The sequence below is a fragment of the Aquila chrysaetos genome, chromosome 11 (genome assembly GCF_900496995.4).
Source record: "Aquila chrysaetos chrysaetos chromosome 11, bAquChr1.4, whole genome shotgun sequence".
Lineage (NCBI taxonomy): Eukaryota > Metazoa > Chordata > Aves > Accipitriformes > Accipitridae > Aquila > Aquila chrysaetos.
This window is the reverse complement of record NC_044014.1, coordinates 38,469,540-38,486,685: the sequence shown is the minus strand read 5'-3', so window position 1 is coordinate 38,486,685 and position 17,146 is coordinate 38,469,540. Positions and strand designations below refer to the sequence as shown.

The 17,146-nt window shown below is 41.3% G+C and overlaps 2 protein-coding genes across 4 annotated transcripts in view; one reads left to right on the top strand and one right to left on the bottom strand.

The window, feature by feature from the left end:
- Nucleotides 1–3,213: 3,213 nt before the first annotated feature.
- ECD (ecdysoneless cell cycle regulator) lies at nt 3,214–14,533 on the bottom strand. Of its 2 annotated transcripts, none has more exons than XM_030029620.2 (13): nt 14,300–14,533; nt 14,078–14,195; nt 13,763–13,850; nt 11,907–12,085; nt 10,959–11,151; nt 9,947–10,075; nt 9,311–9,436; nt 8,242–8,327; nt 7,347–7,453; nt 6,306–6,483; nt 4,900–4,967; nt 4,551–4,771; nt 3,214–3,934 (listed from the first exon to the last, which is right to left on the bottom strand). In XM_030029620.2, the coding sequence occupies exons 1-13, from the start codon at nt 14,487–14,489 to the stop codon at nt 3,704–3,706; spliced, it is 1,914 nt and encodes a 637-aa protein (XP_029885480.1). In that variant the 5' UTR covers nt 14,490–14,533; the 3' UTR covers nt 3,214–3,703. The 2 variants fall into 2 exon arrangements, with proteins under 2 accessions (XP_029885480.1, XP_029885481.1); XM_030029621.2 differs by having other exon boundaries at nt 3,684–3,934; nt 4,547–4,771.
- The window catches only part of FAM149B1 (family with sequence similarity 149 member B1), an 18,593-nt gene continuing 15,967 nt past the window's right edge, over nt 14,521–17,146 (top strand). For both annotated transcript variants that reach the window (XM_030029623.2, XM_030029622.2), the window contains exons 1-3: nt 14,521–14,647; nt 15,698–15,790; nt 16,373–16,505. In XM_030029623.2, coding sequence (XP_029885483.1) covers nt 14,598–14,647; nt 15,698–15,790; nt 16,373–16,505 — 276 coding nt within the window. In that variant the 5' untranslated portion in view covers nt 14,521–14,597. The remainder of the gene's footprint in view (nt 14,648–15,697; nt 15,791–16,372; nt 16,506–17,146) is intronic.

Sequence of the window (17,146 nt, the reverse complement as noted above, 5' to 3'; positions counted from 1 at the left end):
ACAAGATAAACTGAATCATGACCACAACAGCAATCTCAGTTATTTGCCCTGAAAGCACAGTTTTGCTATTGAATTAATTATCCACTGTTGGCACCTCGAATTTGTAATAGGATACCTTCTCTGTCCTCAGGAGGTGTTGATCAGGTTCCTCAGCTAGTGGCTGAGGAACACACTTGATGCATATCAGCTAAGGTGATGTTTTAGGCTTCACACCCCTGACTTTTTATATTCTTGAGCAATCCAGTTTTTTCAATAGCTCTGTATTCTGCTTTTTCAGCTGAGAACCCCAGCTGCCCTCCATAGTGATAGTTTCTTTGGGGAATAAACAAAGCTGGAAAAAGAAATACATTTCCATCTTAGACCTGCCAGACCAGATGCTCTTGTGTTCCATTCCAAAGATGTAAAAGGCAAGAGGGAGGGCAGCTGTTGCTGCAGCTTTTGCAGCATCCCAAGGGATCCTGAGGTGGTACAAAGGGCCTGCCCTGACTCCCGCTGCTATTAAAAACAAAATCCAGTTTCTCATATGAGTTAGATAAGTAGCTACAGCAGGAGCTGCACAAACTTTCATAAAGAATGCTTTTCCACCGCTGCAACTATCACATGCCCTGGAGATAACTGTTACTCCTGTACTGCAGTGTTAGAAAGGAAAGGCAGGAGGCAAGTGTTGTGCAGGGAGGTGATCTGTCATGGCAACAGGGGAAGCTGACTACTTACACAGCAAGAATGCTGAAAACAGTTTATTTGCAGGAGATCGGTGTAAGCACAGGGACTTCAAATAGCAGGTAGCATCACTGACATCAAACTGCACTTGAACACAGCTAGCTGTATTTAAATACCACTCCTCCCGAACAACACCTCCTCCCCACTGACCATAAAGAAGTTGGAGTCACACTGGAAACACTGCTAGCCAGTGGGCTGCTGACTTCTGAGATGAACTGTACACCCTCCATTAACACAGAGAAAATAAAGACCCTTTTTCTTAGGCTCCTCACTATTCCATAAAGCTGGGCGGTGGAAAGAGTGGCAACAGCCAAACGGCCCAGGTGTTTAGAAGAGTTTTAGTAAGTTAAAGGTCTCCCCTGTCCCTTGGGATTAGTTTCGATTTCATATATGGAAGATGAAAGATCCATTATTTGTTTTCTTGCTTGAAACATACCAGTCAACAACTACGCCACTCAGAACTGGGGCTACAGGGATCAAGCCACCAACAAGAAAACTTTATTTCTGGGAAGGGTCAGAAGTTCTAGGATGAACAAGGCTGTACGAAAGGCAGATGCTCAAGTGAGCAAAGTGAATAAATTGTGTTGGAATGCAGTTCTAGTTAAACTAATTTAGAATATAATGAAAACTTTGATAGCAATCCATTGAAAGGGAACCACACTGCACTTGTCTTCCCTAATTAATTCCATCAGGCTTCCTTCACTAAAAATACTCTCTTTCAAAATTAAAAGCAGAAACGCCTCATATGTTACTTCAAAGCAGTGGAAGAGGCAGCATGGAAATGCTTATTCTTCGATGGCAAATTCTCTTGTGAGCAATTCCAGAGTCTTGAAGGTCTCCACTGTGAAGCTGCTAAACAAATGTAAATAGTTGGAATAAGTACAGCCCCACAGAAGTAACAGTCCAACTGATGGAAAAGTATCATTATCCAAGAAGCAAGATCAGTTGAAGTGCTTCCAAAAGAGCAGCTTTGTTCAGAACATTAGCTTAGAAGTTTTCTTCACATACGACATTAGAAGAGTCCCTTGATCTGTTTTGACCTTTTGTATAGTACAGGCCACAAGAGAATTTCAATGTGATCATGTTCTTGAAACTGAATTATTTTTAAAGTATCTAAACTTGATCTAACTACTCATCAGTGGAGAACTTTATGTAGCTTCAGCTTTAATTACCTTCCCTGTTTCCCCATAAACCTTTTTTAAGGTTCAAGTACATCTGTTTTCCACCACTACCTGCTGGTTATCCTTGTCTGCCAGATTCAAGAACTCCTGTTACCCCAATTTTTCCGGTGTAGATTGTCTAACTCAATCTCATTCCACTTCACCTCTCTGCAGTGCAAACTCCTTGAACTTTAGCGGCATCTTTATACTTCCTAATTCTTGTTGTCCATCTCTAATCCCTGTCCAACTTGCCAGTACTCTGACAAAGTAACTTATACAACACCGATGGAGGACAAATGTGGAGATGGCATAGCCATCATACCCTTCATCCACATTCATTCCATGCATTCAAGTACAGAATCTCCAATATTTATGGTATTGTACTGGAGCATTTTGCAAGATATTTGTCACTTGCAAAAACAAACAAAAATTTGGGGAAAAAAACCCCAAACCATGAGCATAGATCAGTAGGGAAGTCAGCAAGCAAGCATTCATTATACATTGTCAAGGTCTCATGAATTTCAATGAAACTATGCCAATGTGTGTCTTTCAAAGAACTTTCTGTGCATTGGTCAAACTCAGTTGGCATGGCAGTCAGATACTGAAACTCATCATCCAACAAGTGTCCAAGTCCTACATAGAAACAATTTTTGCTACATTCTGCTTTGTCAATTAAAATAATGCCAACACTTAAGATGCAAAAAAATTAAAACAAAGACTTCAACTAAATAATGGACTCCAAACCTTAAGACTAATAACAACAACATCAGTACTAATACTAATTTATTAGTCTCTTAAAAGCAATTAGGTATGCCTTCAGGATCAATCAGGCTTTTGTATCATTGAATACTTTTTTTCTGAATATGTTTAAAAAAAAAAACCACAAACAAAACCCAAGAACTTGTCCAATGAGCTTCTCTTCTATAAGTTATGACACTTGATTAATTGTTGTGTGGAAGAAAAAAATAAAGACTTGTAGAAACCAATTCAGATCTGGCAGGAGTGCGTTCTTGCTCTCTGTAAATCCAGAATTTCTACGTATTTTATTTCAAATTTATCTTGTTAAAACTAAGTCTTCATATCTAGAATAGATTTTTCATTCCATGTAAAAGCAACATGCTGAACACCTTCTAGCTACCTTTTCACTGAAAAACAAAACTAAACTGTTCAGACTGGGCTCATTTACAGCTACTGCTGGCATGATACCAACATTCAGAAATAATGGAATTATAAACATGCCCAATTATGAAATGCTTTAACTCCAAGAACTTCCGATACTGCACTGAGGAAGTTATGCATACCTTCAGAGAAAAAAAATAAATATCTCCAGTAATCAAGTTGTATTTCTGCTTTTATTTAAATAAATTCAGAAAATACTTATAGCCAATATTTACATATTCAATCCAATTACTCTTCAAATCCTCCTGCTTAATGAAGAACAGATTCTTACAGTAATTATCAGAAGTTCTTACAATGAAGCATTGTACTTTTGGAAAAGCGATTAAGTGTCCGCTGAACCTTTAACCAGTGTTCACAAATCCACAAGAGAACACTGTTCCTGGAATACAGTATTCCTCTATCTCCCCCTGAAGGCAGGAGCATTTTCAGAACATGTTAGCACTGGAAAAAAATCCAATTTCTACCCAAGACAGTATCCAAACAGATGGCTTTTGCAGGTAAATTCACTTTGCATCTTTAAAGCAACACAAAACCAATACATATAATGCTTTTAATTCAAACCTTTTGTCTCTTCTTCCAAATACTGCTAGTCTTTCTGGGCTTCATTTCTCAATCAGCCATGTCTTCTGAATTAAGACAGTCTTTTATTCTGTTGCTCCCTCATCAAAGCCAACATGATCTGCATTTTCAGGTAAATACACTCCCATGCTCTGTAAAATGTTAGAGGTGGGTCCTGCCAGTCCAGACTGAGCACTATAAGATTCAAGCAGATTAGCTACTAGGTTCATATCCACATCAACTGGTGTCAACTCAGTATCTTCAGCTCCAGAATCAGGGCCAGCATTTTGAGTCGTAGTTGCATTAACAGAACTTGCCTACAATAAGTATAAAGAGAAAGTTTTATCAAATTGTATAAACGGGTTTTAAAAAAAAAAGAAAAAAAGACAAACCACAAAAGAAAAGAAACAAGGAAACAGTTCTGCAGCCAACAAAGTTCAGTACGTTCCACGCTGTCTTGACAGACAGGAATTTAGTCACCCAATGCTCATGCCAGTTAAAAATCATCACTTTCCATTATACAGATTAAGTTCCAAGAGAAGGACAAGAGGGGGTTACTGAGTCCTGGCTCAATTTCCGATGGGAGTAATCTACTACAGGAACTCAAAAAGTCAAGCTGCAGCTGCTTGTCTTACTACTAAAACAGGGTAAAACAGGAAAATGAAACTAAGTCTTGGAAATGATGTGCAAGTTAGAGCTTAGCTAAGTTGTTGGTTGTTTTTTTTTTTTCCAAAAAATACACCGTGGTGCAACTGCAGCACATTTTGCTTGCACATGGGATTATTTCTTTTTTTAATAATTAGTTAGCACGTGATCAGAAGACATAAGTTTTTGATCACACTACTCAGAATGACCGCTTTTAGCATATTTCCTCTTTCCTACTAAAGCTCTCAAAACTATTATGCTACAAACTAGAGCTCAAGGCATACTTACCCCTTTCTTTTGGGTGACGAAACTTTTACCAACACTGGTATGTGCCAGTTCACGGTCCATCTCATTCATATACGACTTGAGACTGCCTATCAGCTCATTAGGTGATACCTTCTGGTCTTGCCTTTGATTTTCAGCATCTAGGTCTTCATCATCCTCATCTGAGAAATCAAACTCCTCCTCTTCATCCAGATCATCAGAATCTAGCTCTTCTGAGTCTGCCCCTATGTATTATTTTGTGTCAGTACAGATAGCAAACAAATCAGTGCAGTGCCCATGGATGATCAGAAGACCCAGGGAAGCCAAATAACTGTGAGATACTCTGACAAATGAAACAAAGAAGCAGTCTCACCTAAAATTCTGTCTAAGGCTTTTGTAAAAGAATCTACGTCAAAGGTAACATGGGATTCATCAGATGACCTGAAATATAAAAATATTTTTAAATAAATAAAGCTTTTATGCTTGCATAAGCCTGACACAGGCATAAGCCATATGGCATACTGATTTCTCTTAAGCCTAGATTAAAGTTGGGACATTTAAACTGATGGTCTTGGAAGTGCTTAGAAGTCTGAGACCTGTATGAATTAGAAATGAAACAGCAAGTGGAGGAATTCCTGACATGACAGAGAAAATAAAACCAACAACTTTAATTGTTTGTCGTGGTCAAAAATTGCACTGAAGACAACCAAAATAAGCATGCCTGAATCCTTCTGGAACAAAGCAGTGGTGTTATACCTTAGACAAAGATTTAAAAAGCTGAGAATCTCTCAGTTTCCTGCCTAGAAGTCTCCTGCCTAGAAAGAACACTAGAGGCTTCATTCTGGTCTCTCCTTAGGCTTGGTGATTTGCCTTTTTTTGGTTGGTGGGTTTTTTGTTTTTTTTTTAGTAACTGAAAAAACCCTACATTATAACTCAGACATTGATACTAACACTAATTAAAAAGGATCAAACAGTTAAGAGCACAAACTGAGTAGACCCTTATACACTTGATAAAGCTTACATAGCATTATTTTCTCAATAGTAAGGCTATTAAAAAGAACGTGGACAATATGCTACTACCTAACGCTTTTTTTTTTTAAATTAAAGGCCTGTCCACACAACATTCACACACACTTTCTTAACTCCAACAACTAATCTAGTGACATTCTGCTGTTGTCTGAATAGTTAAGTATCTTCATTTAGCACTTTTCTTCCACTGTTGGGAACAATGAGAGGGATCCACAGTGATTCTTTTCTCCTGCTTCTAGGTGTACAGTATGTGCTTCAGTAGTGCAAAAATGGGCCCAGTATATTCAAAATACTAATATATAGGAAATCTAAATACAGCTGTACCACAAAAATCAACAGTCTTAATTCACAGAGACAGAGTCCCTGAACTTAAGTTTCATTTTTATTTCTGCACAGCCTCATCAGAAGAATCTTAGCAGTCTGAATAGTTAGTCCTTCATGGCAGAAAAATTTCAGTGCAAATGAACTCGAGATGTACATTTTAATAACAGTGCTAAGAACTATGGTAGCGAACAACAGTAAGCCTTCAACTTAAAAGGGTTAAAAAAAGTTTTACCTGCAACAGTGTCAGTGGTCACCAAGCTGGTTTAAAAGCCACTACATATTCACTACTGACATAGGTTTGTTTCAGGCCTCTGCTAAGTAGAACACTTTCAGACTTCGATTCTCTGCATTACAGAGCCAACCAAAGGGCTGCAGCAGAATGAAAACACATTTTACACCAGACACCAAACTTAAAAATACTACTACCATGGCATTTCTGCTCCTTCATGCGTTGAGACTTTGGATACAAAAGCCTTCATACTTTCAGCAACTGCTTCCAAGCCATATTTCTGCTCTTCCTCATTTGAGGAAGGAAGGGACTCATTTCTTGCCTCCTTCAGCATCTGATCTAGATCATCTGGTGTAATCTCCAGCCAACTGTCATCTGAAAGAACATAGGACATATTTGTTATTCTGCACAAGTCTGTTAGCCCACAAGGCCCAATCCAGATGGTTGGGAGTACTGCTAGCATTTTGTAGCTTATTTTTGGACTGCTAAGTTTTCATGCTCCTACTGGGTAACAAAGGGCATAAGGCAGGGAGAGGCTGAGAAGAAGAGAGTTCAGATTTCATTTTACTACTTCAAAACTCTGCTTTATATGCAGCTTCAAACTAGCAGATATTGCTCTAGTCACAGATAATCCTGCCACTAAATGAAGGAAAAAAACGCTAACACTATAAAGAGAGAGCCAATCCAACCTTCAACTATGATCATTAACACTGAATGTTGGATTTGTGTGCTACTGCATCATTCAGAAATGACCTGTACTGCACAGGTACTGGCAACAACTACATTTCTGTCAAATGAGTGAAAAAAACCCTATTATATAAAGTTTATGCTGGTCTTATACTGGCCATCAGAGTAGACCAGATAGTAATTAACTTTGTATTGTCAGTATTGGGATTGGTTTATTATTATGGAATGTTTAAGTACTTCTGTCTGGTAGACAGTTGACACAAAGTACTTGATCTGGTGTAAGTGTGCATGGTGTTACTGATCTAGTGGTATCAAACCAGAAACGGGATTGCATATCTTGCCAATTCACAGCCCCAAGCTTTGTGGCTTATACAAATGAACTGGTTGCCTCAGTCTTAAGTGATGGCCCATGAATAACACTTCTAGCAGTCACAGGATAGGAGACAAACTAAGTAGATACAGAGACTAGTACGGTGCTGTGAACATTCACCCTCTCTCCCCACAAATAATCATTTGTGATAGGAATAGTCCACAACCCCCATCCTCCTCACCATCCTCTGGAGGAAGACAAGCTGCTTCTCTCTCAAATTCCTTCAGATCAATGGTTGTTGTGTGTAGCAATGTCAAGATTTCATCACCTGGGCCCACCTCAACAGAGCTAGAAGAAAAAAATTCAATTTACTGAAAAGGATTTTCACTAGCATTGCAATGCCAATGGCATCATACACTCTACGTGCAGGTTTTCACTCAAAATTCCTCATTATTCCTTCTGTGCAAATATGTAAAAAAGATAAGTGAATTTGGGGGAAGTACCAGAATACTACACCGATAGTATTAGCCAAAACAAGACACAGTCAATTACTGTAATTCCTTGTTGATGGCTCCAAAGCCCATTTCTCTTGTTTCCTTTGTTCTTTATATTTATTTCGTCTTGGTAAACATTAGGATTGCCAGATCCCAAACAGCACAGACTGGAAATTCAAGCAACTAACAGTCAAGATATTATGAGCTGGCAAACTCTCAGATATTTTGGTCATGATTTATTTTTTGGATTTGATCTTTTGCAGAAATCTACAGCCAGCTGCTTGCCTTGAGTAAAGGAGACAGATTACTCCATATTTATTATTCACTGGGATTGCTTTTCAATGAAACTTTTACACAAGTTCTATAGCCAACCAACCAAATGATGCTTTTCATCACCACTTAACCCACTTGGAATAGCTTAGCATTTTACAAAACCAAGATAAATAGTTACTCAAGCAATAACTTCTACTAGTGGAGAGTTTTCTAGAGGAATTAATACCCCCACGTCCTAACCACAGCACTTATGTTAAGTGTACAATGGAGAAAAGTGTTCAGATTTCTTGTAACAAGTATTAAAAAAGGTAAGTTAAAGTACTTGTAGGTACTGTGTATGATTACTCATGAATTTCAGGTAGCTCTTACCTTTCTGGCTTGGTAACAGATTGCTGGAAGTAATCTTCTGCCATATGCAGCAGTTCCAAGTACTTAGCAGATCCTTCCATTTCTCCCTATTTAATGCAAGTCACAAGCATGAATCTAAACAACTCTCCCTCCCCTTCCTTTTCACAGTCAGGCTTCATAACGATGACTATCTGTCACACAGAAATGTAGTGCTGAGAAAATCGAAACAAGTAAAACTGCTTTACCATGTATACTTGGAACAGAATATAGGAGATGGGCATGTTTTCACAGTCAAATATCAACTCAACTCTTATGCTGCAATACCATACGGTGTACACTAAAAACAATCGAAGACAATACTATGATTCGCACAACAGGGTGGATTTACCATGCTCAGGTTACAATTGTACAGGAATTGTGAATGAATCTCTTGGTATTTGGGAATTATCCACAGAAGTGGCATTGCAATACTGTAAGAATATTCCCCTTTTCCCATGTTTAAAAGATATTAACCTAAGCATTCTGATACAGTTGTCCAACTTTATAACCTTCAAATAAGTAGTCGATTTATGTCTAATTTATATACTTGAAATAAGTAGTCAAAGGCATCTTTTAAAAAAACCAACAAAAAACCCCTACAAACCCCACAGAAATCACACAAAACAAAAATACACTTACATGAGCCCAAATGGGTCCATGGGTGTCGAGTACAGATCTTTACAAATATTTAATTCTAGAGGTATGCAAATGAAATGTAAAACAGTGAAAACAGTTATACTGACACACAACCACATTGTGGTTTCCTTTATTCAAGTGTATTTCCCCTTTCTTTAGATGAATGAATTCATCCCCAAATCCTGCTTTTTGCTTTTTAATTTCCAAAAGAAATTAATTAATTTCAAAGGGGAACAAACTGCATATACCTCCATGAAAGACATTCATTCATCTTCCATAGACAGAATCATTAGATTTCTTGCCCTGCTGTAACTACTTACACAAGTTCAAGAGCTAAAACATGTTTTTCCTGGAATGTTTAAAAGACACACACACACACACACACACACACACACACACACACACACTACTTCACCTTGAAATAATTTTTTTCCTTCAGGCTGCTGAGGAATCTCACCCACAGGGGACCGCTTAACACATTTCTCTTGGAATCAGGAGATACTTTGCTGCACTTGGAGCACAAAATTTCAAAGCCATGAGCCTATGTAAGAGATGCAACAACAAGAGGTTCTCAAGATGTGACAAATTTAAGTGCATCTTTAAATGACTCCATAAAGAACTGACTATCATTGAGCTCCTGATGCTGCCATTTGAGAAGTAGGTGCCAAACCCAAGTATATGTCAGGTAGCAGTATCTTGCTTTGGAAGTTGGAATCTGTCTTTCTGCAGCAATAATGGATCATTTTGACTTTGCAAAGTTTCTCTACATAGGCAAAGCAACCTAGAAGACAGATCTATAGTGCACAAGCTACTCCTCACATAAGCATGAAGACTTTACCTGTATTTATAATCTATGGAGATACAAGAGTGATCTATTCTGTAAAAGGAAACTCCCAGGATACCGTACTTCCAGAAAAATGTTAACTGCGAATTTGCTCGCCTTTTTCTGTACAAGCAGGCAACTCACAAGCAAAGAGTCATTTCTCGGACATATGTAAACAAGCAAACTAAAGACTAAGTACAAAATACATAATATATTAAATATAATTACCAGCTTCATGCCCAGTTCATAGGCTTTGTATTGAGGATGAGATGGGAGGGGCAGAGTGTATCCACTGCGTCTATCCGGAACAAACTTCTGCTGCACCAGTTGTGCATATAAACACTTTGTGAAAGTAACCTGAAAAAGCCAGAGCAAAAGAAAAACACTCACTGCAGTGTGACTGTGTTGTGTATAGGCATCAACTTTCCACCAGTCTTATCTAAATTTTGTTTTAAAGCACCCATATTACAGACAATACCTGAGATTGTATTCAAAATACATCTTAGATACATTTGCCTAATATAGGTTGCTTTTCAGATCTTACGAAGTACATTCCAAGTCGACTTCTCTAAATAAACATGAAGTTCATTCAGTCTAAATACATTAGAAAAAATCCTCAGTATTCATGCCAACAAGGTATATTCTGAAAAATGTAAGGGCTCTTTTCAATTAACAAAACCAAAGCTGAGATTTCAAAACCAGTCTAGAAGTCTGAAATTTTACTCCGAAGCTTTTTTCACAAGTCTAGGGGTAAAACCCTGTAATGCAAATGTATTGGATACAACACTCTTTGGACAATGCTCATAAAACACTTCATAAAAAGCTTTCACAGAGCTGTATAAGCACAGCTGAGAAGGTGAAAAGCCTTGGAATGAACAGCTAGGGGTAGTTAGGAACAACTCCTTTATGTTGGCTGGCAGTGCTGTCAAGTGGCTCTGATCATAGAACTAGATCAATTTACTTAGCAAGCATTTCAGCAGAGGAACTATTAGCAGTAACCTCTGATTGCAGAAACACTTATCTCATGACTAGCCATTTTAAAGTCTAGCCACGTCAATCTGAAGGCAGAAAAGCTATTAATGCAATGAACTGGAAATTCATGTCTAGCATCAAAAGAAAAAAAATAAATCGAAAAACATGCTATTTTAAAAATTAAATCCACATATTTATATCACTTGACCACAGAACCTCCGTCAGTTACAGAACCTAACTGATGAGTTGCATTAGAAGGATCACTTACTACAGTCATCACACGATTGTCTGGAGGGAAAGTTTGAAAAGAGCGACATGCTCGTAAATCTACAGGATCTCGCAGGTAAAACGCCTGGACTGCTGCAGCCACCAACGAAGGGCGCTGCCTCAGCACTGCCACAATGCCTGGCGGAAGGTAGCAGTGGGCTCGGTGAAATGAGGCCTGAATTTTCTCAGGATACCTGTATCATACAATAACAACATAGTGTATTAAGTGTATTGCAAGTCCAAACCACTCCTTTTTAATTATTATTCCCATTTTCACTTTAATATTGATCTATATTATGGGCCAAACGCCAGAAGATTATTCTAAACTAAAGTTAAAACTCAGCTAACCTAACACCTGGAATGTCTGTTCACATATATACATATATGTAAATATACACAGCTAATAAAAATTTAATCCCCACATTGGTAAGATGAATCAGCAATGTGAACTTGACTAACATGTCCAGCTATACAGTATCCTTCACCGTACTGAGTGGAGAAGTCATCTGGCTCACATTGTCAAATCCTTCCAAAAAATAACGTACAGTGCTGGACACACCTGTGACAAGCTGATGCCCTGAAAAGCGTGCTGGTTCTACATTTTAGTTTGCAATCCTCTTTCTCCCCCCGGCAAAGGGCTCCTAAAGGCTCACAGAACTTTCAGATTTTTCAGTGCAAGAAGTGAAGGAAGTACAGTACAGACGTGAAGGAAAAATAACTCTTGTCATTGTCAGGTGTGGCATCATAGCAGTGAACCACTTTCAGAGCCGCCAGATCACAGTACAGCCTAGAGGACATTGGTCCCCCTCTTTAGAAGAATGCCACAGAAAAAACTCTAGCTGCTGGTTTCTGAAAAGGAAGCAACTTTATCACATCTAACAGGAAAATGTTTGACTACAACAAAGTTCCCCTTACTGTTGCAGAAGACCAAGACAAAACACGCACATACCCACTGATGCGTTTATATACTGCTGTTCTAATGGGTTCTGCAGCCAGGAACTCCTCTGAACAGGTGGATAACAGCGTTAACGCCTGCGACATTGTTGGACTGGCAGCAGATAGGTCGCATTCCTGCTCATGAGTCTCTGACAGTGGAATGATGTGCAGTTCTCCTTTGTAAAAGAACACCTGGCAGATAGTAACATTCACATCAGACAGGATAAGAACAGTCACACACTAAGCAATGGAAAATTAAATTTCATATACGAATGCATTTGTTTAAACACAGAGAATACTGAAGTACAAATAGAGAAATAATACAGGAAACAGCATAATTTTTTTTTAAATGGGAGATGAGGTAAATGCAGATGCCAGAGACCATGATCCAACCAGTAAATAAAAAGCCCTATTTTAACTGCAACAAGTTTGGTCAAATATATCTTGTTTCCTTAATAACAGAAATACCAGAAGTTTCTCTTCAACTAGAGATTTGCTTCAGGAGAATCAGACAGCATAACCTAACTGCTGAAGAATAGGACAGGGATTAAAAAGCATTATTTCAGGTGCTACATGTGACCTCTGTTGGCTCCTGATCCTAAGAAAAGACCTGAATGTAACATTATCAACTCCCTCACTCTGTCTGTTCCCTCAAACAAAAGGCAAATACGGCCCTGATAGTCCAGACACAGGTTTGCAATTCATTTTTGTGTTGCGTTCTGCCCCTTTTCTTTTTAAGAGTCTTGTGGTAGGGAAAAAATAAAAATTAAACAAATCTTCGCTAATGAAAAAGTAAGTTCTTTCCTTTTAAATGCATTGCCACGAAACTCAGTGACATAACTACTAGCAATCCTCCACAGCGAGCAGATCAGGCTGCAGGCTCTGGGTGAAGGAGTCTGCTCATTAATTCACCTATGCCAGACCCAGTCTGTCCCCCTGCAGCGTCAGCAATGCTCCAGTCTTGAGGATTCCCCTATCTGAGGGCAGCAAACCCTTGTGCCTGAGCACTTGAGAATATGGTAGAAAAAATCCAAGTGGCTACAGCAGAGCTAGAAAGCTCAGGTGGATCCAGGAGTGCTCCCGAGGAGAGCAATATGGAATGTTTGTATTACACTGCCCAATACATTCCATAGCTCCCATGTTATCCAAGCTTTCCTTGCACTTCAATAACCTAGAAAACGGGAAGTTGGCCAAACTTACTGATTCTACAGATCAATCAATAGCATGACAGCTTCACTGCCTTCACGTTTGCCATCATGATTAGCAAGTTTTAAAAAGTTTAGTCAGCTCTGCATCGTGGAACAACTCTTAAAGAATGTTTTATGTGCAAAAGTCAGATCTAGCTGAACAACACAGACTCACAGCCTAGCAGTCAGGTCTCTAGTCTCCATATGAATGTTATGCCGTTTGTATGAGAACAGAGTAGTATAACAACTTTCTCTTTCTTCTTTCCATCAACAAACCAATTCTAAAAGAACTACATGCTACCTGTAACCATTTCCCGATATCTCTACAGCAGTTTCTCAGAACGCACTCACTCTACATAGCATTCTGCAAGAGCATGCAGAGCAGAATCGAGTATCAGAGGTTTCCAGTGGTTAAGTCTCTCATTCAACGTCCGCAGCAAGCATAAAGAAGCTCATTAAAACCAGAGTGAAAAGAGACTGTGCTGAAAAAAAACATGCTGTTAATTAAAACAAGTCTTGAGCCCTGACCAGAAGCTTCTTCGGTAGTGAGGGAGAGATGGCACTCTGGGTTTTCAGTGGCAGTCAGACCACTTGGCTAGATAGAGGTGCAAGAGAAAACTCCAACCGGTAAGTAAAAGGCCACTGTGAGCCACTCGCCAATTGGTACGGAACTTTTACTCACCCTGTTGTCACTATTCTCAGGATTCAGCCACTTTGGGAGAAAATCAGCAGCTTCTATCAAGAGGAACTCCCCATCGTTGTCATCGATCCTGGCCAAGGAGAAACCAGTTTCTTACCAGGGAAAGTCTCGCACGGCACAATAACGCGCGTTTCTGAACCCAGTTAGTACGGGCAGCTTCCATGCCTGCGGTTTTTTTTAATACTAAGACACGACCTTCCGTCAGCCCCTGTCAGGAAAGGCGCTGCCCCCTCGCACCCGCCCGCCCCCCCCGCCGGACGCCTCAGCGGGGCCCGCCGCGCTGCCTGGGGCCGTTACCTGGCCGCCAGCCCCGGGAACTCCCTGGTGATCTCCCGGACGAGGTAGACGATGAACCACTCGTCCTCCACGTTATCCCCGAACAGCGTGGTGCCGCCGATGTGCGCCGGGGTCTCGCCTGGCCGGGGGCAGAGAGAGGAGAGGCAGCTCAGCCCGCCGCGCACGCCCCCGCTTCCCGCCCGCCGGGCCCCCCCCCTCGCAGCCCCGTCCCCCGAGGCTCACCCCTCGGCGGCACGTAGCGCAGGCGGAAGGGCTGCCGCTGCCAGATGTAGGCGGCCAGCAGCGGCGCGAAGCGCACCACGATCGCCTCGGCGCAGCGGCGCAGCAGCGCTTCGTCTCCCGAGCCCGCCGCCGCGAAGAGGCGGTAGCGCACCGCGTCCTCCGCCGGCGCGGCCCGCCCGACCCCCTCCATGGCGCCGGGTCGGGCCGAGGCGGGCGGTGACGCTCCGCCTCACCGGGGGTGGGGCGTCGTCATGGCGGCGGCGGGCCGGCGGCGGGCGGCGGTGCGGCGGAGCTGAGGATGATCTCGCGATACGCGCGGAAACCGGTGCCTCCCGGCGCTCTGGAGATGTGAGTCGCCGCCGCTTCACCCGCGTCCCCCGCGCTCCCCGGCCCCGCTGTCCCGCTCCCCGCCGGCCCGTCCAGGGCCCTGCTCCCCGCGCTAGGGCCTGCCCGCCCGCCCGCACTCCCCCTCAGCCCGAAAACCGGGCCCCGTTGCTTAGACAAAGGGGCCGAGCCGCGGCCCCGGTTTACCGCCTGTACCCCGGCCGGGGCGGGGGGCCGGAGCCGCAGGCTGGCGGTAACGCTGGGCCGGGCCGGGTTTCGTTAACGTGGAGCTGTACGGAGCCGGTGCCGCCAGCGCGGGGCGGGGGCCTGCCTAAGGGCAGCCGCGGTCACGCGTTTACACCGATCCCGGCCAACGAGTGTACTCGTCGCTCGAAAAAATACAGGTGTGAGAGAACGTGGTTAAATCCCTCTTCTTGTCATATTTTTCTTTCATTTTTTTTTTGACCCAAGAGGTAACTGGTGCCTAGGCGCTTTTTTTTTTGGGGGGGGGGGGGGGGGCGGGGCGAGGCGGGGAGCGAGAGGTTTAAACAAATACATGTAGGTTTTGGTAGTTAGCTGCTTTTTGTTCCTGCACCGATCGCTCACTTGCTCACTCTCCAACTACCGCGACTTTTCTTGTCCCTCTTTCCTAGACATCTAAACTTTGACAAAACAAAAAACAGTGAATGCTATTTCTCCTAACTTGCCTGTGCATAGTTTGGGGGCTACTCTTGTTCTGTTTGATTGCAAGTCTCCTACAGGGGTAATGACATCGTATTGTATCTGCTTTTACAGAGCTGTAGACCAATTCGCAACAACATTTTACGTTTAAAGGAAGACACTGATTTCTAAGCAAAGACCTTTAAGTCCATGTTTAGCCTAGAGTTAGTTCTGATACCTTAATTCTAAAGCTTTGGTAACAAGAATTAGCCTTCTAATAATAATAAATGAGCTCTGGTATGCAAATTAGTGCATTCCTTGAAAAGCAGAAAAAAACCCCCAACCTGTAAAACTTGGGAACTCTGTAGATGTTTATTCTTGTAAGTAATGTCAAGTTCCAACTTCTTGTTTTAGACAAGGACTTCCAAGACATGCCTTGCGGCATCATCCACTGCCTGAGGTGTGCCCAGCCACACCCGTGACTGAAAAGGATGGCCAGATCTCAAGGTACTTGTCATCACATAAAATGAATCTTTGTCTGGAGACAATGGCAAACGCAGGCACCTTAGCGTTATCTTTACAGAAGTGATGCAGTTGGTAGGCTTAGGCTTTACCTCAGATCTGTATCAGTGCAGAACATGTCCTTCCTATTCTGGAAATAATAAAAAGTGTGTAGCTGTGTTCTGTTCCCAGCTCGCAAATAGCCCAGGTCATCTAATTTTAAGGTAGAAACAAGAGAAGAAAAGATAAAAATAATTCCCGAGTGGTGTAGAACCGGGACTAGAAATAGTCTGCAGTTTAACTGAGATAATTTTTGGAAAATCTATGTTTTGCTTGACCTCTAGACTTCCTTTGTCATTGAGATTATTAGGAGTTACAGTTGTTACAATTACTTGTGTACTATGGCTTCTGCTTAAATGCCTCTGAAATAAATATTTACCCTATGAACACTCTTATCATAGCTAAGACCTATTCTGATATATCTTTGCTTTTCTGTACAGAAAGAAAAGTTTACTTACCCACTTTATTTGTCATTGTGTATTGTTGGGGTTTTTTGCTTCCTTTTTTTCTTCAACACGTGCACTTCAGGGAGTCTGAAATCTGGAAGGAATCAGATCACCCTTCTGTTACTCCAGCTGATCATGGGAATTCATGGTCTGCTAGTCAGAGTTACGCCGACACCTCCACTGAAGACAGCTCAGTCTTCTCTTGGGGCTATGATGTAAGCAGCATGTAATCATCCAAACTAAATGTAGCACAGTGAGTAGAAGCACATTTGAAATACCATTGCAAATATATTTCAGGATAAAAATGAGGACTGGATCTGTCAATAAATCATAACAGTAGTTATAAACAGAACATCTTTTTTACCTCTTCGCCATCTTTCTCTCAGATCAAAACATATTGGGCTCATATTATTCAATTAATATTCTGCATCCCCATCTAAAACTTTGGAAATCCAAATCATTTAATGCCTAAGTGTGTCTATACAACATAATAAATGGTGTTATTGTGGAATCCCAAACACGAGTGGATGACTTTCAGACACTTGGTGTGAGTTTATTTAACTTCTGCATACTTACATTTTCTCAAAATATGGTAAGCCCCTAAAACATTATTTTCATTTAGAAATACTTGTTTTATTCTCCATCTACCAAAACAAAGCGTGCTGTTGCTTTCTGTGAGGTGAGATGGAACTGTTTACATTTACATTACCCAAGAACCGACCCCATTTTCTAGCTACACGAGAACATGTAACAAAGGGCCTGAACATCCTTCACTTTCACAGTGTTTCACACCAGTCTGCATTGCTTTTTGTTTTGCTGTTGTCTGTGGACGTTGCAGGCAACAAATTTTCCATTT